General features: G+C 38.2%; 1 protein-coding gene across 1 annotated transcript; it reads right to left on the bottom strand.

Annotated features, from left to right (window-relative positions):
• Positions 1-598: 598 nt before the first annotated feature.
• On the bottom strand, positions 599-21,108 carry LOC115691215 (uncharacterized). The gene is made up of 20 exons (XM_030617797.2): positions 20,008-21,108; positions 19,235-19,721; positions 18,386-18,473; positions 18,080-18,261; positions 17,816-17,952; positions 16,363-16,429; positions 15,373-15,529; positions 15,157-15,271; positions 11,111-11,186; positions 10,838-11,020; positions 10,551-10,711; positions 9,605-9,710; positions 8,851-9,055; positions 8,453-8,739; positions 8,101-8,222; positions 6,027-6,171; positions 5,760-5,852; positions 3,725-3,798; positions 1,654-1,707; positions 599-1,371 (listed from the first exon to the last, which is right to left on the bottom strand). Exons 1-20 carry the CDS (start codon positions 21,012-21,014, stop codon positions 1,077-1,079), a joined length of 4,041 nt encoding a protein of 1,346 aa, XP_030473657.1. The 5' UTR covers positions 21,015-21,108; the 3' UTR covers positions 599-1,076.
• Between the last annotated feature and the right edge of the window lie 1,271 nt (positions 21,109-22,379).

Below are 22,379 nucleotides of genomic sequence, written 5' to 3'. Positions count from 1 at the left end.
ATAAAAAATTAATCTAATCTTTGGCTCATCCGGTTATAATTATAGGGAAAGGACGGAAAAAAATCAATGATATATATAACTGAATCTAATTAATTAAGGAGAAAGTTTCTTTTTGATAATAGTGAACTTTCACGATGAAAATCTAATTTGATTGAATCCAAAGGAAAAATTAGAAGAAGAATTTATAATGACAAATATATAATTGAACATCATCAATTAAGGAGAAATTGTCTTTCTAAAATCCAATCTAACTAGATATAAATAAAGAATTCTCCAACGTGAACTCATATTAAAGGTTCCATTTATTTGCTGAAAATGAATTATTCGGAAAACATCATTGCTTGAAATAATTAATTAATAAAAAAATATTTTCATTATCGATAATAATTTGTCTAAAATTTCTGTAAACGGTGAAAAAACTTCCTATTCATTCATTCTTATACAGGCGAACATTTTTAGGAAAATATTTTTCAAATCATTTATTTTTCATGAAACAAACAAGGATTGAAAATTCCAGCCATCACACCTCTCTACTAGTTTCTGTACCAATGGGCACTTTTTCAACTAGGCTAATATGAAGAGAACAAATGCAAAGGCGGAGCCACGAATAGACAGATACAATATCTATAAGCAAATTAGTTCAATGATCTGTACATTCAGGGGAAACAATAAATCAGAATGTGAATCTCAAAGCGCCATACTCTCCTCGCAAAACTGCGGAAATCAACTCAAACGACGGCAAAATTTTTGACAATACATACAAATGGACCCATTGGGTAGAGTTTTCTGCAACACAGAATTCTCCCAGAGCCTAATATGCCAGATTTCCCTTGATGAATGTAGTTCTCCTCCTCTAGTATAAGTTCCTTGTGTGGAGCCACACTATATTCTCAGGTTGACGACCCTCCGAACGGGAGAGCAATTTGGTTATCTAAATTAAGAATCCAGCATCAACGACGTATATTGTGAGCAAGAAGGAATCCCACGAGCATTCACGCTGCTATAGGTATTGCACAATGTCACCGCACAGAGACATAAGTGAATAATAGACCGGACAATGACCCAGCTTAGCTTGTTTAGTCGAATGATGGCTGCGAATCCATGCAGAGATGAACAAGCTTCCGCTGATACTGCCCATAATATTCCCCGACTGCAATGACATCCTCATTCTCTGGGTCCAAAACAGGCAAGTTTAACTGCTCCTTCTTGACTGAAGACTCGTCATCAGAATCACCCATGTTGGACATAAAAGCCGCATGAATTTCACGGCAAGCGAGTATGAACATGGCAGCTGTATCTGGTCGCTGCGCCTGACGAATAGCTGCCAATGCCTCCGGGAGTGCGCCAGCAGCAACATACAAAATCAAGGCCCTGTAATAAAAGTTCCACACTCTGAGAAGAGCATCAAATGATCTTGATCAAAGAAAAGGTGTCACTTATTTACACTCGCCACATCTTGTTTATACCAATCCTCTACATTCTCAAAATCTACATTTACATTATGATTAAGCCCTTTATTCTATAATTCATTGAAAATTCTGAAAGATCTGGGATGCCTAAAAAAAAGCAACCATAATCAAGTAGGTGCACCAGATGCCTAAAAAAAAGCCCTTTATTCATATGAAGAGAAACAGAAACGGAACAGAATAGTACCTCCAGATGTTGTGTTCAGCCAGAAGTACATGGTCTGCCCATCTCAGCAACACTCTGCGAACAGAATAACACAATGAAATGGTCAGAATTTTCACGGTAGATACGATTTGAGTGAAAATGTTCCATCTTCAAGCCCATCTCCTGAGTTTAGCTTTGGCAAGAACTAAAGAAAATTACTGTAGAAACTGATTCTAAGGTTATCCATCACAGCTTGTTCAGTAATAAAGGGCCCGGCAACTACATGGTTGGTCCTGCCCTAAAACACTTCAATCCGAGTCTCAAGGAATTTTGCTGTGGTGCAGTTTAATTGGGTGAGAAGATTTAGAAGCAAATGTCCAACTTGGGTAGCAACCCAACTGAAGGAGAAATTCTGTCTAGTAGATTGGGTCTGGACATTCCCCAACTTGTTCGTGTAGTTTGGCATTAGAAGTAACACATGATCCTCCATGGCTTGATGTCAATTTTCACGTATCTAGACATGGACAGAGAATACTCGCAAAAAGAAAAAATTTCCTGCAGATCGGAAAGACCCAGAAATAAAGGTAATGTTCTAGTGCAGGAAAGATCTGACCAAAGAGCAACTAATTAATCAGAAAGAACGCGACTTTGCTTGTCTTTCTGCGACTAAAATCAATGCTTTCATAGTTTATGTCTCCAGCAGAAGTGCACCTTATATGAAAGAACAATGCTAGGCATGCTCAACGCTGTCATGTTACGTAATTGGATGCTCTGAGATTTGGTTATGTTTATACATCCAATACAATCAGACCAAATCTTGTACACCTGCTTAGTAGATAGCATTATCAAGGATGAAAATATGCATAGCATGGTAATATGACCTTGCCTAGTGAAATCACCAACTTTTTAAGTAATGTAAGTCATCTAATTAATTAAATCATCTATACAATAACTTTCAATTCTATCGTTCTTGAGTGTCAACAGATCTACCAAATATGTATTTTCTAATTGTCATTTGCCACACCTCAGCAAAAGGAACTTTCATAAATCTCCACTGGCCAAAAACACAGACAAGACTAAGAGTCCCAGATTCACTTATCCATATTAGTGCATGAAGATACCCAAAAAAAAAGTAACGGAATTTGTTTTCCCTTGAGAGCAACTAAAATATCAGACAACATTATCACATCCCAATCATCATGTTTTGTAATATATTAAGAGCATGTCCAAATTGACTTTTACTATTTTCTTTTTGTTTAAGGTTTATCATGAAAAATTTCATATGTGAATTGCGTGTCATTACTTATATGTGGCGAAAGAAGTGTTTAGAGTTGAAAAAAATCAAAGTGTGTACACCACAAGACTTAGGTCAAATAAAAAGTACATGGTAAAAGTCAGTCTAGACACGCTCTAAATCTTCAAACATATGCACTTTGACTTTTCATTTATCCGAAACACTAGAAATTTTACAACATATAAATATTGACACAGATTCCAACAAATTTTTCATATGTATTTGAAATTTGGAACAATTTAAATTTTGGTGGATAACAAAAAAAATGTTAGTTTTGCTTTTGCTTAAGCGTAAACAAACTCACTCTAAAACTAAGTTCCAGAAACTTGTGCATACAGAAGTAAGCACGTTCTTGATTGAAATGTCCTGACAAAACGAAATACAATAGAGACAAGCAACTTTATTAACATCATCCACCTAAGAGTAGGAATCAAATGAGGATCTTTCTTGGAGTATAAGATAGGAATCAAATGAGGATCTTTCTTGGAGTATAACACAATAAAAAGATTCAATCTCATTTTGTTAATGTGCATAATAAATGTGCACAGATACTTGAAGACCCATGCCCTCTTTCATTGATGAGAGAAGAGGGCACTAAAGTTCGATAAAAGACAATCTTTAAGGATTAAGAGATTTTCAACTGTTTCTCAAAATAATAAAAGGGCAACAAATAGAAATTATTATCAGAAAACAAGTGTAAGCATCAGAGATCATAAATGCTATATATTGGATTGTAATGGATAGATAATAGGAAAATCAGGTTTGAAAGAATTGGATAAGTAAGAATGAAGATTTGACAAATGGAGATTTTGGGATAACCTTGCATAGTCAGAGCCCTTCAAGTGTGTAGCAGCTAAAGTCGCCGCATCTGTCCAGCATCCTGCATCTTGTAACTGCAAAAAATTAATCAAAGCGATGAGCCATTTGGTTGATTTTGGCTCGGTCCGTGAGAAAACTGTTCAAGTCTGGACAGTGTTTAATTTGGTTAGTTTTGGCAGTTCAGTCTTATATTACCTTTCTTGCACTAGGAGCGTACTTACTATTCACAGAAAAAATCGATAACTACATAAAATTGATTAGCAGTGATGATTACGATGATGACAGTATTAATCATGCCACCAAAAGAGGGATTGATTCAAAAAATGAATAAGCAAGTCCTCCAAATTCCACCCACAACATAGAATGTGCATCCTTAGTCACTGAGATATTAAAGCACCAAAAAGAATCTACACCAGGACAATCTATAATGAGATATAATCTATGCTGGCAGGAACATGACTTCCAAGGGATCATCAGTGGCAAAACTTGAGATGTAAACAAAGGGACTCTAGATGTAAATCAAACAAAACCCTCAATGCTCCTCATGTTTGCAAGCCAGAGGATTTTGTTAACCATACAGGATGCTGATGTAACCACATCAAATAATTGGACAGCTAAACAAAGTCAGGAGAAAGAACAGATAATTAGAACAGTGTTCTGATATACAATGTTATTCTCATTCCAGCCTCTCATTAGAGATTTGAATTACTCTTGACGAAATATGATGATTAACCTCATCAAATTGTCCATAACTTGTGAAGGAAGATGTTATTAAATGAATGCATAAGCAAGAGGTTTATACAATTTGTTACAATAAAAACTATCAGTTGAGGCTTGCACTACATACACTGTTAAGTTTCCTCTTCACCATATTAACTCCTATGCTTTGAGTATATTTGAGCAAATTCTATGATATGATTTAGGAGAATCTTCAATATAAAAACTACGAAAACATTCTAGGAAGTAGGAAAAAATATAATAGCACACAAAAATGTAGGAGAAACCGAAAACAGTCATCAGGAATGTCTGATAGGACATCTGTGAAACTGTATGGCATCTCTCTCTATCTAAACTCAAGAGGAGGCCAGACAATAGAAAAGATGGAATTCCCTGACACAAAACTTACCTTCATCTGGTTTGCACAGAGACTAAGGGCGCGTTTGGCAACCGACCAAACAGTAACTATTTCTATTCTTTTGTTCTCAGAATCAGTTTTGGAACAGAAATCCGTTTGGTAAATTTTTTGTTCCTAGGCACAAATTTGCAAAAATTTGTTCCCAGAATCAGTTTTGGAATAGAATCAAGAAGCCAAAAAAGGTTGCTTCTTGATTCTGGGAACAAGAATTAGAAATGGAAAAGAAATTTTTTTTTTATTCTTCTTCTTCCTACCAGCCACAGGCCAAGGCCAGCGAGGGCATTGCGGCCCTTGCCCGATCTAGCGTGGGCGACCCTTGCAACATCCGGCGAGGGCGGCTCGCGGCTTGGGCAAGGGCCGCCCTCGTCGGATCTGGTGAGGGCGACCCTTGCCCAGGCCGCCGAGGGCGGCCCTCGCCCAGGCCGCTAGCCGTCCTCGCCCAGGCCGCTAGCCTTCCTCGCCGGATCTGGTGAGGGTTGCAGCGAGGGCGGCACTCGCCCAAGCCGCGAGTTGCCCTTGCCGGATTTGGAGAGGGCGGCGGCGAGGGCTGGACCCTTGCCGGCCCTGGCCTGTGGCCGGCGCCGGCGACCTGACCATGGCCAAGGAAGGGGAAAAAGAAAGAAATATTAAAAATTTCAAAATATTATTAATAAAAAGAAATTTTGTGCAGTTACCAAACACATTTCTGTTCTTTTTCTATTCCAAGAATAGAAATTTTGAACAGTTACCAAACACCTTCAAATACTTAGAAATTGTTCCCGAGCACGGAATAAAAAAGAATCATTTCTGAACAGAAATTGTTTCCGGAAACATAATGGTTGCCAAACGCACCCTAAGGTAGACAACTAACATTAGATAATAATGAAGATATATCAAAGCTTTAGTTAAGAAAATTCAAACCTGTGAACAAGCTTCTTGATACCTTCCAACAGCACAGAGAAGATGAGTACCTGACAGTGACCTGTCAGTTCTAACCATGTTGGCAGCCACAACCTACACAGTAAAACCCCCAACAAAAGGTATGCAAACACTTTTAGCCCATTGTCAAAGATAATTATATATACATCAAAGCAGCTCAAGTTTTGATTTGTTTAGTAAATCGAAGATATTGGGCTTTATACATTGAGTAATAGTTCCACATTCGCAATCCTATAAGATTAAACTCACCTTTACAGCAAGTTCGTGAAGGGACTTTGAAACAGCTGAAGAAAGTGCAACTGCACGTAGAGCATTTGGATAAAAATAAGAGCTTTCTGGAGGGGTCGAAAGCAGCAAGCTGACAGCTGCCTCTAAGTTTCCAACCGACACAAGCCTGATCGTCAATATAAAAAATACAATTCGTAATTAAAACCTTTCGAACTTAACAGCAAGAGAATAATCACGGAATGATAACAATTCAGGTTTCTAGAAGATGACAATATTACACTCTAATTCTATTAATGCCAGACAGTTAAAAGTCTTCACTGCACAACAGACTACACACGTCATTCGGATCCAACTAAATCAAATTTGGGATTTGCTAAAATCAGGAAAAGAACAAAATTGATATATATAACAAGTACTTCATATCAACGGAGATGCATCACATAATTTGTTATTTTGATGCATCTCCGTTGATATGAAGTACTTGTTCCAAGTCCACTTTTTCGACCCTCAAGAGGTAACTTCCTCATGACATGACCCAAAGACGCACTCCTTATAAGAATGAACTGATACCTAGTGCATCTTGAAATGTAAATTTATATAGTGCTCGTAGATGAAACCCGACAAGAGTAAACGAGAAACTCAAACTACAGAGAGACATTGAAAAAAAGGGTTTTAAGTTAAGTCGGCCAAAGACACAGTATATGTAATTTAATTTCAGTAAGAGTAGAAGTTCAAGTCACGTATGCTAATGTGTCTCACATTGATTGGTTCTGGAGTTTCTTATGGCCTTACACACATGTAATGTCCATTCACCTTTTAAACTTTCGAATTAGACTTTCTAATAGTATATTGATGAGAATTAGACATCAGGTTATCTAAGGAAGTGGCCCATAGAGTGCAAGCAAGACGGATGAAATGGAAAAAGTGCATCTAGTGTTTTATGCAACTACACAATGCCACTGAAGCATAAGGAAGAAGTCAATGCAACAATAAGGCCATTGATGTTGTATGGCGAGAAGTCCTAGGCTGTTAAACACGAAATTTGCATAAAATTAGTGGAGATGAGAATGCTTTATTGAAAAAGCAGGCACACCAACAGACAGGATTAAAATTAAATACATCTTGGAAGAAGTAAGGGTACCAACAACCAAAGATGAGATAAGAGAAGCTTGTTTAAGATGGTTTGGTCACGTTAAAAAAAAAACCTTGGAGACTCCTGTGATAATGTGGATTAGGAGATGAAGAGGGGGTTAAAAGGGGCAGGGGAAGGCCAGGATACAATAATGAAAGATATCAAGCATCAAGAACTTATGAAAGAAATAATACATAATCGATCACAATGGCATAAAATAGTTCACATAACTGACCCTACCTAGTGGGAGAAGGCTTAGTTTGTTGTTGTCGGTATTCTAGTGTACACTTTTCCATGCTCATCAACTGGTTTAGACTAGTACAATTGTGATGGTTCCGATTTAACTTTTGGTTATACAAGAGCTTAAGACGCTTGATGTTTGCTCTGCCATATAAGATTGGGTCAAAGGTTTGTCCACTCCAATTTACAACTTCACAGCAGAAAAGGGAAGTTTACTGTCCCCAGAAACTACATAGTCTATTGGCACTAATCCTCTAAAGGCCAAATCTTTCAAAGGATACTAAACCATTCTCAAATTGCACTGAGGTTAGAAATTCTTTTGACCAAGAACCTAAAAGCACAGATAGAACCGTATGTATATTGATTTACTACAGGCAACATAAGTGAACCCAGACTTTCTCCTATTCAACAAATACTTTGAAGACATGAGGAAATGCTATGCATATAATTAACTCAAAAATGCATATACACATATATATCAGGCCCAACAAACTTTAAAAGATCAGTCCAGCAAAGATCAAGCAAGATGCAAAGCTTACTGTCGAAATGTGGATTTCGGAGCAAGCTAACTGATGGAGACGACTTCTAAGCAAATCTTTCCACCGGGAACAAATGCATCATTTTTTCACGAAACCATGTTTTCTAATGCTTATTCATTCTTTTCACGTATCTATGTCTGCTTATTCAACAAACCGCGATTACGAAAAACGAGCCAGGCCTTACTCATGCACACGATTCTGGACAGCTTCCTCGCCCTCCAGTTTCTCATGCCAAGGAATACGCTCACTAGCATTTTCCCACAACTCTTCTTGTTCGAAGGCCATTGATTTTAGTTGACCTTGGCTCTGACAATGAAATAGAAGATAATAAACAATTTTAAAATTATCCAACATTTAGTCAAGAGGAACTACTGAAAGGAATTATTTTTTAATGCTCAAAAAGGAATTTCAAAGCCTAGACAACGAGGAATCAAGAGTTGCCAGATCACTGATCAATATCATTCCTCCTAAAATTCATGAGCTTAGTAAGCCTGTTTTGGCTTTACATTCACTTGGCTCGAAGCTGACAGACTCACCAATTGATCCTTTTTCCCTGCTCCGGTTGTTGACTTCCCTTTTGAAGTTATCCTGCTCAGCATGGCAGTCTCGTCGATCTCTGGTACCTGTGCAGATGCAGGAGCTCTCTGCAGAGACTTCCTCACTAACTTATTCATCAAGTGGTTGAGAGCATGAGGCAACTGCAACCAGAATAAGGCTTCAGAGGATTCACCAAAGACAGCAGCAGCAAATGCAAACCTTACAATACAGCCTTTGTTAACCACTGTAGCATACAACCTCGCCCTCTCTTCATCCAGCATACAACCTGGAACAACATGTCCTGACTTGTGTAAGCAACACAAATAAAAGTAAAAAAATTCAGGAATTCAATATAAAAGCCAAATACAGAATGCAGAATTTAAAGCAAAATGAAAACCTTCTGTTCGATATGGTTCTAATACTTTGAGAAGCATCTCCGGCACCACGGAGTCTCCTACCGGTGGTATATCTATCATGTAACCACGCAGATCTCCAGTCGACGAAGCGGCCCCTGGAATCAAGTGAGGCCTCTTATTTATACTGGTCCCAGTAGTGTTGAACCAAGAGGGTTTTACCCCCAGTTGCAAGATCATACGCAATGCCTATTGTCAAGAAAATACGAGGAAATTAAGCATGCTACTATTCGACCAAAAAAAAAAAAACATGCTACTAGAACTCATTATTGATGAAACTGCAGAAATGAGAGGCTCTTCACTCAGTGGAAGAGGACTATCTAGCTCCATAAATGTGTGCATTTTAAGCTTCAACAATACAACTTCTTTTGTGTTCTGCTAATACTCCTATGAAGTTTTGCAACTTCGATGTTTGATTTACTATTTTGACTTTTCTCCTTTCAACTCAAAACTTTTTATCTCAGTCCCACCTAATCCTCCATGAAGATACCATCCAACCTCAGAACCCTGAACAAGGGTAGAGTTAAATTTTTTGCTCGCTAACTGCAAAGTTTAACTTATCAAGCTAGCAGAATCATTAACATTTCCCCAACTGCATTGCATGTATTCCATTAATGATTGCTTATGAGTATTACAGCCGAATGATAATTCAGATTATAGTGGGACTTTTTTATAAGTAATTTTAGTAAAATAAGATGTAAATACAAGTCAGAAAAGTTAAAAAAAATTGGCCCGTACCAAGGCATGCGGTAGTGGCAGTAGAATGGGAGAACACAGAGGCATTGGCCGAAATCTCTCTCTGATAGGCCTAGGCTGGATTCCAGAGGCAGATTTTTTGTCATTTCTGTAAGCAGAGAAAAGCATGGTTGAATTGGACAAAGTGACAACTGCAGGACAAACATCCTAAATAACCTAATTATCCATCTTGCATAAGAAAACACTTGAAATGGAAATCAAACCAATAAAGTTCGAAAGTTCATTGAAGTTAACAATAAATAGTCATAAAGTATGAAACGAAACCTTGTGGATCTTTTATTCCAATCACTCCACGCATCACTCTAATAATAGCGGGCTAAATGATTCAAACTCAGAAAACCCAGATATCTACAATTACACTCGTTAAGATTATCTATTTCGAAGCAGAGACGGAAGGTACAAGCACCAAACTTAGGGATATATTTTATCAGAGGATGTCTTTTCAGCTATTTGTATGGAAAGGCCATCCCCTAAGTAGTTGATGAGCTGTACAACTGTTACACATTTACCAGATTGAGTCATATATATTGATTGGCTTAGCTCTAGCCCTGTATATGTCATGTTATTAGCAAGTTTCACTACCAAGTTTTTTAAGCCTTGTGTGGGCTGATGCACCTCTTATTAACAAGCATATCATAAAAATTTGTCAATTCCTACATCACGTGGACACATTCTACCAACAGCCTCACAGAAGCTCGAGTGTGAAATAGGATGAATAAAATGAAAATATGTCCCGAAAGTATCATTACTAACATAGTTAATAGAGCCCTTTTTACTGAGTCACCATATTCCCCTAATTACTGGACAACTGGACTATGGATAAATCAGAACTATGGAGAATGCAGGCCTATATTATACTTTATACAAGCAAGATATAATAAAACCAAAAAATAAAAAAGAATGGTGACCTACAATTAGAAGGACATACATGTTAACCTCAATTAAGCGGAAGCTGCTATCAGCTCCAGCTATGCATAAAACTAACGGGTCATCCTTAGCCGATCGAACGGATAGCCAGTCAAGTTCCAGTACGAGGGTTCCAGGAAACTGAGGTTGTAAGAGAGAATTAGCTAATGGATCCTGCGAATCCTGCACATAAAAGAATGTAAACTTCTGTGAATGTCCTTAAACAAAAGACAAGATTTCTCAAGCAAGAATTACGGACACAAAATCCGCAGAAAAGAGTTGTAATCAACAGTCTATATATGAATATACCAGATCATAAACAGTGAAAGTGTTATCATAAAATAGAACAGCAATGCGTCCTCGACTCCTGTCTCCAGCAACAACAGGTGAAAATTTTATTCTTCGTATTCCCTCCCTATGCGTGTTGAATGAGGAGGAATGTCCAGTAGTTATATCCCACCATCTGATATTCCCCGACCTATCCCCCATGACCTGAGAAATAAGAAATTTACTATAAGTCAAACTAATAATTTGGAAACATCGGTTCTTTAACAATCAGCTGTCAAGTAAAGAGATACGTACTACATGAGGCAAGCGGTAAGCCATCGCTGTGATCAACCCATCAGACGAAACAAATGAAGATGAAGGCCATTTAGGTCTACAGGCAAGTAAAAGGTAGCCCTTTGTGAAACTTACAGTAGAACTTGGCCAAAGCAGATATTAAAGATTTGAAATGTAATAAAGTGGCAAAGTAATAAATGAGCAGACAACCAGCATATGCTTCAAAGATCTATGTGGAAATTAAGCTTCAGACTATATTTTTATGAAGATTAGTCATAGTAATCATTGCAAATTAGACTGTTTCAGTGGCAGAAAGTTCATGGATGTGGCAGATTGACTCATATAATCAGCTCAAACATGTGCAAGGTAATGAGAAATCTAAAGTAAGCCTATTGAGCCGGAAAATCCCTACATCACTCCTAATGCAGAAAATTCACACCCAGTTGTCCAAAACATCACAAATAATGACATTGCCCACACAAACAGATCCACATAGTTTTACCCTTACGAACCCATAACACCCGTTTGCATTTGATTGCACTAATAGAAAAGGTGTAATTTACTAGCTATTACGCTAAAATTTAATAAAGCTGTTATAACTATTACTTTGTTTGCTTTAAGTAATGTAATACCTATGACATTGTTTAATTTCATGAATGAAATGTAATACGGTTAATACCACGAAAAACCCCAAACTGGTTCACCTATGATAAATTTACCAAAAACTAATATTTTGACCAAAAAAACCCCAAACTGGTACATATGTGACAAATTTACCCTCCGTTAGTTTCTATTAATTTTACCATCAAATTGCTGAGTTGGATGACACGTAACAATTGATAGATGTACCAGTTTGGGGTTTTACCCTCCGTTTGTCACAAGAGTATCAGTTTGTGATTTTTTGTGGTATTAATCCAAGTTAACAGAAACTAACGGAGGGAAAATTTGTCACAAGTGTACCAGTTTGGGATTTTTGGGGGTTATAGTTGGTGTAAATTTGTCACAGGGATACCAATTTGGGGTTGTTGGTAGTCAAAAAATTAATTTTGGGTAAATTTGTCATAAGTGTACCAGTTTAGGGTTTTTCGTGATATTAACCCATGTAATAAAGGGAGAATAAAATCAAAATTTCCAAAATATTCCTAAAATCAAATTTACAAGGAACACAATAATTATCAAATTAAAAGTCAATTATTCATGAGCTTAATACCTATGTATTATTGGATAGGGATAATGACAGAGTCCCTGAACTTTGGCCTAATATGCAATTTGGTTCCTGAACTTTTAATTTGTTCAATGCAATCCCTGAACTTTAGACTAATGTTCAACGTGATCCCTTAACTTTTAATTTGTTCAATGTGATTCTTGAACTTTTAATTCGCTCAATGTCATTCTTGAACTTTTGGTATATGTTCAATTCAATCCCTGAACTATATGAAAATGTTCAATGTAGTCCCTGAACTTGAATTAATTGAAAGGATTGCATTGAACATTTTTATATAATTCAAGGACTAAATTAAATATGTACCAAATGTCCAAGGATGATATTAAAAATTCAAGGACCACATTACACATTGGGTTAAAGTTCAGGGACTACATTGAACAAATTAAAAGTTCATGGACCAAATTGCACATTGGACCAAAGTTCAGGGATTATTTGTGTCATTTTCCCTATTGGATACATATTTTAGGGATAATAACATGGAAAAACCTAAAACATATGTTTCATCACTTTAGTCCTAAAACTATTTTTTAGGGCTTTTAAATCCTAAAATTTTTTATTGTTCATTGAATTGGTCCTTTCATGAACTCAATCACCTTCTGGTCGACAGAAAAATCCGACCTAGCATTTTTTATTATTTTTTCATCTTTTTGTCTTGTATTTACAATTATACTGACATTTCAAAAAAGGAAAATGAAAAATGACACAAACAGTCCCTAAACTTTCACTCAATGTGCAATTTGATCTCTGAACTTTTAATTTGTTCAATGTAGTCCTTGAACTTTAATCCAATGTTTAATGTGGTCCTGAACTTTCAATTTGTTCAATGTGATATCTAAACTTTTGGTACATGTTCAATATAATATCTGAACTTTGAAAAAATATTCAATGTAGTCCTTTCATTAATTTAAGTTCAGAGACTATATTGTACATTTTCATATAGTTCAAGGACAATTGAACATGTACCAAAAGTTCGGGGGCCACATTGAACAAATTAAAAGTCCAGGAACCACATTAAACATTGGGCCAAAATTCAGGGACTACAATGAACAAATTAAAAGTTCAGGAACCAAATTGCACATTGAGTCAAAGTTCAGGGATTGTGTCATTATCCCTTTCAAAAATAAACTAAAAGATTAAGAAAAAATATAGTGAAAATTTAAAAAAGGAAATGAAAGGGGAGATTGCAGGAGAGGAATGGGAAAGGAGAGGGGGGGCGACAAGTGAGGGCCATGGCCCTTGCCTGGTGGTGGCCGCGGCAATCTTCGCCACCCTTGGACGAGGGTCACCTTGCCCTAGTGAGGGCTGCCGCAACCACAAACTGGAGGCAGTGACCTTTGCTGGCAATGGAGGCGGTGGACCCCCCCTTCCCCAAATCTCTGTTTTTTGCCCCCTTTTAATTATTTTTTAATGTTAGTTCCTTTCTGATGTGGTGCCGATGCGCCACTTGTGCGAAGAATGTGCGAAGAATAGAAGAAAAATTAATAAAAAATGCCTCGTAGATTTTCCACCTAAGAAAAAGCGACGGAGTAAACAAAACGATTAATTCGAAATATGGCGACAAGTGTTAGGATTTAATGATCCAAAAATAGTTTTAGGACTAAATTGACAAATCGACAGAGTTTTAGGACTTCTGCGATCATCATCTCCTATAATTCAAGATATAAAATACTTATTTATATTTTAATAATGTACATATGAATATAATTAAAATTTAAGCAAATAACATGTGATTATGTTATAGTATTATCACTTTAATAACCTATCATAAGTGTAAAGACCAAGTTATAGAATGAAGATATTACAATTTAATATATTAGTTTTCTCTATTATTGAATTATTAATTTATGATTACGACTTAAATTTAATCATATAATATGTAATTACATAAAAATAAACGTTATTTATTACATAACCAGTAGCATGATTGAAACAATAACAATATAACAATTTGAGCATTAAGTAAGATTAGTTATTAAGATAATTATTATATTATGAAATCTAGATAATCCTACCTAATAGTAAGCAACTAATATTATTCTAATTATTAGATTATGAATAATTTCTTACATAATAAATAGTTATGTGTAATCAAGATAACATTGCTTATTATTTAATATTTTATTATCGATCATATAATATGTGATTATGTCGAAATAGTTACCATTGGTGTTATAAATTCTAAATAACATAAACTATAGCTATAATTAATGTAAATTTTAGTTGTAATTAATAATCAAATTGGAAGATTGAGTGGAAGAGAAGAGACGGTTAGTTTAGAAATAGTTAGTACAGTAAGGTTGTAATAACTATTACACAGGGAGTCATGTAATAGCTATTACACGGGGTCATGTAATAGCTATTGCAGCCAGGGATCACTCTGTCACTGTAACAGACAGTCAAACGGTAACATACTTGTGATGTTAATAGTCATTTCTGCAACCAAACATGCTGTAAGAGTTAGGTTGTGATTGATCACCATGTAGACAAACTCTCAAGTATGACTAAGCGCCACCGAAGCTAATCATTTAACACAAAAGTAGATGTACGTCAAGGTTTAAGTTGGCATGTCTCCAAAGCCTTTTCTTTTCTGAATAAAATCTTTTATCATCCAACAAAGAACAATCCACTAAGAAATAGGAATTGACAAGCATAAATGGAGTATCTTATAATGCATTCAAATATGAACCACAAATTTAGTGACCGCTTAAAAAATGGCATGACACAGACAAGTAGTGATATGCCGATTTCTAGAAATCTTTTCTTTGAAGAGCTGTTTATTCAACAAAGATACAACCAAGCGACATTGAAAGATTCCATACGCAAGTATGACACATCAACATACCTGAAGTCACGGATTCTCCGTCCATGAACCTCAAACACTCCAAGTGCACCATTAACTAAAGCAAATGCAAAACTTTCAGTTGTATCGTCATGAGATGCATCCGGGGTCGATGCTTCTGCAGATGAAAGTCACTCTCCACTTAAAATGAAACATAAACTTTGAAATATTCAGCGGTTACAACAAGACAGAAACTAGCAGGTATATGGACATGCTCACTGGAATCTGAAGATGTAGTCGGAGAAGATATCCCATCTGTTGCTACAGCTCCTTCATCTTTGGACAGTAATGGTGATTGCTTAGGCAGTTGACTTGGTCTCGGAACTGTTGGAAGAGTCCATTCTAATACCGTGAATGGAAGGGCTAATGATCTAAGCTACATAGAGATATAAAGCATGATAAATACCGAAATCACAGCATTCAATATGGCAAAGCTGTAGGATAGCATCAGATGTACATGCTCCACTCATATGGCTAACATGATAATTTGCAAAATACGGTACTTTACTATACCAAAAACTAGATCACATAAGGTAGGAAACTCAAAATAATGGGAAATGTAAACGTGCAGATTTTGCATAAAATTCTATTGACGTGATCGAGTAGAATAAGAACTACATTTTTGGTACTTTATGAGACAGGGTCATTAATGCAGTACTTGTCACCCAAAATATCCCATAGCATAAAATGAAAACCACAAATGTAGCATTACAGAGAATGAACTAATATCATGAGTATGGAGAAGCATTCACATCCTAGTCATTACAGAATGGTCAAGGGTCAAAAATTTATATGCTGCAGCTAACTCTGGTAATGTAACTTCATATCCATGTATTATGGAATAGAGCATGTCTGGTCAAGAAACGATCAAGTTCTTGTACCTTAACAATTCATACTCCAACATGTTTCTTATTGTTTACAATATCATATATTGACTTCACTTGGTGGCATGCCATGGAGTAAATAATCACAAGAATCGGTTCACTAGCTTTAATATGGTTTGAGAAGCTTCACTAGAACATCAAAATCTGGAGATTACCAACAGCTAAAGACTGCAAAATCTAGTTTCCATCAATGGGTACAGGAAAAGCACCATATGTAAAGTTAGTAATAACATAACTCAAACAATGGCCAATGGTTAGTCAGTATCATTTGAGCAACAAGTGTGCAAAATGTTTCTGATGCAGAAGATATTACAAGCTAACTTACCATGATAGGGTTTTTAGTCATAGCCCAGACCTCCACAGGAGCGTCACGAAACAAAATAAGAAGATACCTGCAATGCGTTGTGATCACACAACTTACTAAGACACATGAAGGCAAAAACAGTAATAATGCTGTGCTGAAGGTGAAGGAGTCGAATAGAAAGGTAAAATCCAGGAAGGAAAATAACAAATAGGAGTTCTCACTTGATAGTCCCTTATTGTTTATAACCATCATATCAGAAGTAATTCATCAGTCAGAACAATGTTGCTACCAACAGATCCTCTTCCAACTTTTTTTAATGAGTTAAACGTTATGCTAAATAGATCCCAAATGTCAGCAACCAACTAAAGGTGCATTGCCTAGACTTTCATGACTTATGATCAATACTATTCTTTATTAGGCTGTTTAACCAGAAGACAAGAACCACCACCTTACAAGTCTTTCCAGTGTCAGTAATTATCTCAATGTTCCCATGTCATTGTAATCACTTGCATGCGATTAAAGACACCCCACATTTGCAAAGAAATCTGTCCACGTATTTTGTGCAAGATCACGAGTACTAGGCCGCTCTTCTAGTTACACCTCAAAAAATAACACAGTCAAGCCCCATGCCCACCCCTCGCCTCACTACACCAATAAATTCTCTGACAATTAGTGAGTTTGAATTACTATATGACTTAACTGCTTCTAACTGCAATAGGTTGCAGCCGGCCACATCAAGTTTTCTTAAGCTACATCAAAGAATTGACAGAGATAACAATAAAAGACAGTAAAAACTATTAGTGGGCAATAAAGCAACACAAGAATGAGATGGAATTGCAGGAATTCATTTTCTTTAGTAAACTTATTGGCAGAACTCCTAACTCCAAGCATGTAAATCACAAGCCAATCATAATTACTTTTCATGAAATGCGATTACTTAAGATACAACACAAAGATACTCCGAAACTAGTTTTGGAGTGATTAACTGGGCTTTGAATGATAAGTGAGGACCAACAAGCTCAAAAAGGTAAGAAAATCACAAAACGCCACCACGTTTATCATATAAATTGTTACAATCTCCTTGTGTATGTACTTGTATGACATGATAAGTATGTATTTACACAGAGTTGATACTAACAAGGTATAAATCCTTAATTGCAGCAAATTAGGTGTTTAACACATGGACTGCCATAATTATGAACTCGAAATTTGATTTATAGAACTCATGAGTACATCAACTGACTCGGTCCATTGGCTGTAAGGTCCTTTTTGAAATAGATAGAGATTAAGTGATAAGCAAGATCACCCTCTTATAGGACCATGCTAATCCATACTATGGTCAAGTTCTTTATTTATTTCTTTTGTAGCACCATGGTACCCATAACGTATTAGAGTTAAGCTGATCGTTCTCAAAAAACATACTGTGTAGTTAAACCGTCCCTATAAAGTCAAAAGAAAGCAAAGAGAAGTCAACCTTCCGGATGAGGAAGCTCTTAAAGCTCTTATTGGTGCACGTTCAGGCTTCTGTAAAACGCGAAATGGTTTATTAAGGCCACTTCGAAGGCATGTAACAACGAGCTTATTGGTGTAGCCTCCAGTTTTCTCATTTGCCTGAAGTCAATTAAACATGAGTCATGCATTAGAAATTGGCAGCAGACCTGCAAATCTAATGCTATGGCTGGGGACATTAATAATGCTAATGGAGGGAGGAGTAAAATAGCATGTACAGCAAATGGACCTGGATGTATGAAAATGAGACGAGCCTAGAGTTGCCAAGCCATCTTAATCCACGAACAACACCGCTGTGAACTAAAAAACTTGCCGCAACGGCATTGGCAGAAACATCAATAACATCAACCGCCCCGCTTTGTGTTCCGAGAGCAACCAGTGGAACAGCTACAGCAGGACTGTTTCCCCCACCTTCATATTTTAACGTTCATTAATCAGTGAAAAATCTCGAACATCCTCGATAGACATTAACTATATTATTCAGCAAGTGAAGAAAACACTATGATATGTCACGAGGTGATAGAATGCAACTGACGGGCTAATGTAGCGATTAACGAAGGGGATGGTACAGCCAGCATCGTCACTGTTGATGAAAGAAGTTGAAGTTGTCCAACTAAACTCATCTGCATCAGGAATATAACTTGTCACTATGCCTTTTTATGCTAAACAGAGAACAAGGGATGTGTTGGCACTGGGAGAAATAGACATAAATGGAAAATGTTGGGGAACACGAGAAATAGTCCTAAATGGAAGGATGTGTTGGCACTGGGAGTTAAATTTCAATGAGATGGTAAACAATTAGAATCCATTAGTTAGTAACTATAATAAGAACAAGAGTATGCACAGAAATCACAGAATGGAGCAATCACGACTTTAGCAAGGATAACAAGAACATTTGATCATTCAGATGGCCCTTGTCCACATCAAAGATGTCCGAAAGTATGACATTAATATGAGTGTTGATCTGTCGCTAACAGAACATAACTGAAGAGAAATTTAACCTCTTAACGCCTAATAAGAACAGACAACAGAAAGAAATTATCCAGCACGATTCTCTCTCCTATGATCCCATTCAAAAGAACAGCACCATTGCTTTAAAAGAAGGAAACTAAAATTTAGAGCTTAACCAGGGCATGTTCACTGCCAAACTGGAGAAAAGAAGGCACCGAGAATTATCTTTCCATGTATGCCCACAGCTGCAGAATATTCATTATTAATGCATGCAAGTATGATTTCAGGTTATCAGCATTTCAACTGTTCACAGGAGAGCTACAGTGCAAATGTTTATTATACTTCTTAACCATGAGATTCTTTTCAAATCTGATTAGCTATAGATAACACCTAGGAGCTCGAATGACTACAAAGAACTTCTTCTCCCACAAACCTTAAATGAGATTTCCGTCTCTTTGAGGGATGATTTTGACGCGCGGCTTCTAGCATCACTGACATTCACTGACTGCTGAACTCCTTCAGACGCAATTCCCTCAGTGGTAGAACCACTGTGTTCAGTATTATTCTCAAGAGCCGATACAGCAGTGGCATCAGGCACGGCACTTGCGTCATTTGTGTCCTTTTGAGCACACAAATCACCCTCAGAAGTTAAAAGCCAGTTCCACACTTTTCCATCATCAGAAATGGAGATCAATCGCGTCTTAGAAACAAGAAGAGAATCGTCACTAAAATCAAAAGGATTGTCAAACTCCACACTGGAGGCAGGTGAAGGAGGTGCATCAGAGTATTGCCTTGCAACATTCTGAAGGGTGGAATCTGATTCGCAGATGACGACTGCAAGAATCGAAGGAGAAGGTACGATTGTGCCGATGGAAGGCATCAACTCTTCCATAGTACACATAGCATGCACCTGTTCTCCCCTGCATTACCATGCTTGTAAGCAAATAGCCTGAATGCCAAGCTAAACCATCAAACTAAGTGGGGAAAGAGGGAGAGCACATTTCAACAAGGTACTCATCATCGACAACAAATATACAGCTTCTAGCTTTACTTGACGAACGCCGCGCATGACAACCATACAAGCAAAGGAAATAAAAACCAAGCTAAAAGTTATTCCCTACGCAATGATCCTCTCGACGAAATGCAGCTTCAAAATTTCAAGTACGCTCATTGCCTAGGATGACGAATAGCTATGAAGTTGCTTACTCTTTTCGCTTCCAAATGCTGAGCCTTCCATCGAGATGCGCGCAGTAAAGCCAATCGTGGTTCGGGTCCGGCAACACATCAAGAAACTTGCCACAACCTCGAGGCAATGCTGCGGCATACAATGCTGTCTCGTACTGCAAATCAAAAATAACCAATTCCCTCGGAAACGTCACATACAAGATGTGGTTCCAGTGTGGCGAAAATGCCAACTTCACCACATAAGTAGGGAAAACCGCAGCTGCCGGTGACGACGAGGACGATCCGCTCAAATCCCTCTCCAACCTCTGCAATTCACTGCAATCCGTCCTGATCTGCAGCTCGCCGATCGAGATGTCCTCCTCGGTTTCGCCCAGCGCCCTGATCGACAGAAGAAACCCTTTGATCCCGATGGCACACGCACGGCGCGAGTCGAACGGATCGCGGCGAATGCAGGAGAAGTACTCCGGCGAGGCATCGTACTTCCAAATGCAGCGGCCAGTGGCGGGGGAGTAGAGGGAGAGGAGCGAGGCGCCGGAGAGGGCGGCGAGGAGGAAGCTATCCGGCTTGGACTGGATCCAGCACAGGTCTTGGATGCCGGATTTAGGAGAGACCGAGTCGGATTCGAAGGTCAGGAGGGGCGGGGAGCGCGAGCGGGGGTCGAGCAGGAAGAGGCGGCCGTGGCGGTCGCCGGCGGCGAGGAGGAGCGGGGAGGGGAGGTCGTCGGAGGCGGAGGAGAGGAGGACGGAGTGGGGGAGGGGTTGCGGGGACCAGCGGACGGAGGTGACGAAGGGGGAGAGGGAGGCGGCGGAGGCGGCGGCGGAGGAAGGGGGCGGAGGAGGGAGGGGGACGGTGGTGATGAGCTGGAGGGAGCGAGAGTCGACGACGGTGACCGAGGAGCCGGAGGGGAAGGCGAGGAGGCCGGAGGGGGAGAGGTCCATGGATCCGAAGTTGTTGCGGCTGGGCGGGCCCGGGAGCATCGTGTCCCAGGGGGACTCCGCCGCCGGCTGCGGCGGCCGGCGAATCGACATGGCGGCGGCGGCGGTGCGGCGGCGGCGATCGATCGGGATTCCTCAACGGGAACGCATCCGCCCGGGGAAACGTGGAGGGAGACCGAAGCCGGAGCTGCAGTCCGTTTTATGAATGACTACCGCGTTTTGTTCGCGGAGTTTTTATTTTATTTTATTTTTATTTTTCGGAATGTGATCGAGTTATGTGTTTTAGTATATGGTATTTTCTTCTTCTTCTTCTTTTTTATTTGAGGTTCTTTTTTTTATAAATAATTATCTTCATATGCCGTAATTTTTTTTAATTAACAGTGAATTTGACTATCTTAATTAATAATCTTACTATCATTTTAAAATCATCTTATAATCGAAAAACTTACCATCTCTACATCTAGCAGTTCGAACTGACGAGAATTCGTCAGTATTTTTTAATATGGGATTATGGAATTTCCCTTCTTGAAATGTCCAATAATAAAAGAACTCCGAGAATTTTATTGTTTGTAATTATTTATTAAAGCTGCTTTCATAAGGTGATACTACGACTTTTAAGCTATCTAAATTAGGTAAGATCTGTGCCCGTAAAGTTACTTATATAGCATCGTATGAACTCGTGACTCTTTAATGCTTATCCACAAAAATTTTATCCGTGCTCACTTTATTAGTAGTGATGCTATATTTTTATTCGTGTTCAATTGACTTTAATCCTCAATACAATTGATTACACAGGCATGAAAACCTAAACACCAGATCTCTCTCTATTTAGCCACTTTGGCCGTAGCCCCAAGCTACCGACACAATCGCCGCCATTCGCGAAGTTGTCATGGTCCATTCCAGGCGGCACCACCATTGCTTTAGTGTCAATGCCTTCGCATTTAACCCTCAATAGTCTCTTGCTCTCTGTGCGTGCACGGCCGTCAAGACCTAACGAACCCAAGATATCTTACTTAGATCTCGAGGGCGACAAGGGATCTTGAGGAGACACCTCCTCTCGCCTCGTCGATATCGAGTTTTGTCTATGGCGGTGAGCTCAACGGGAGCACAAGCAATCATCGAGAGAGTCATAGTATCAAAAGAGAGGAAGATCTTTGTCCACCAATAGCCAGCCATAAAGGTAGTAATAACTCATTGGACGATACTACTAGAGGTGAATGGAATACTCAATCTAGATGATATTAATTTTCAATGTTGAAACTAGATGATCGCTAAAAAAAAATTACTTCGGCGTAGACCGATCTCTTCACAATATAAAGCAATACCACAAGTGGTTTGAACCTCAATGTAAACCGTTAATTTCTGTAAAAGTCTATATATATTATCAAGATGAATTATAGTAGTATGATATCGAACAACAGATAAATTCAAAATGAGACAAGATAACAATGAGGTGAT

The sequence above is a fragment of the Syzygium oleosum genome, unplaced genomic scaffold, assembly GCF_021117445.2.
Source record: "Syzygium oleosum isolate NSW1041296 unplaced genomic scaffold, Sole_v2.1 Sole_v2.42, whole genome shotgun sequence".
Taxonomy (NCBI): Eukaryota; Viridiplantae; Streptophyta; class Magnoliopsida; order Myrtales; family Myrtaceae; genus Syzygium; species Syzygium oleosum.
The sequence above is the reverse complement of the archived record's forward strand: the minus strand, read 5'-3'. Positions and strand labels throughout refer to the sequence as shown.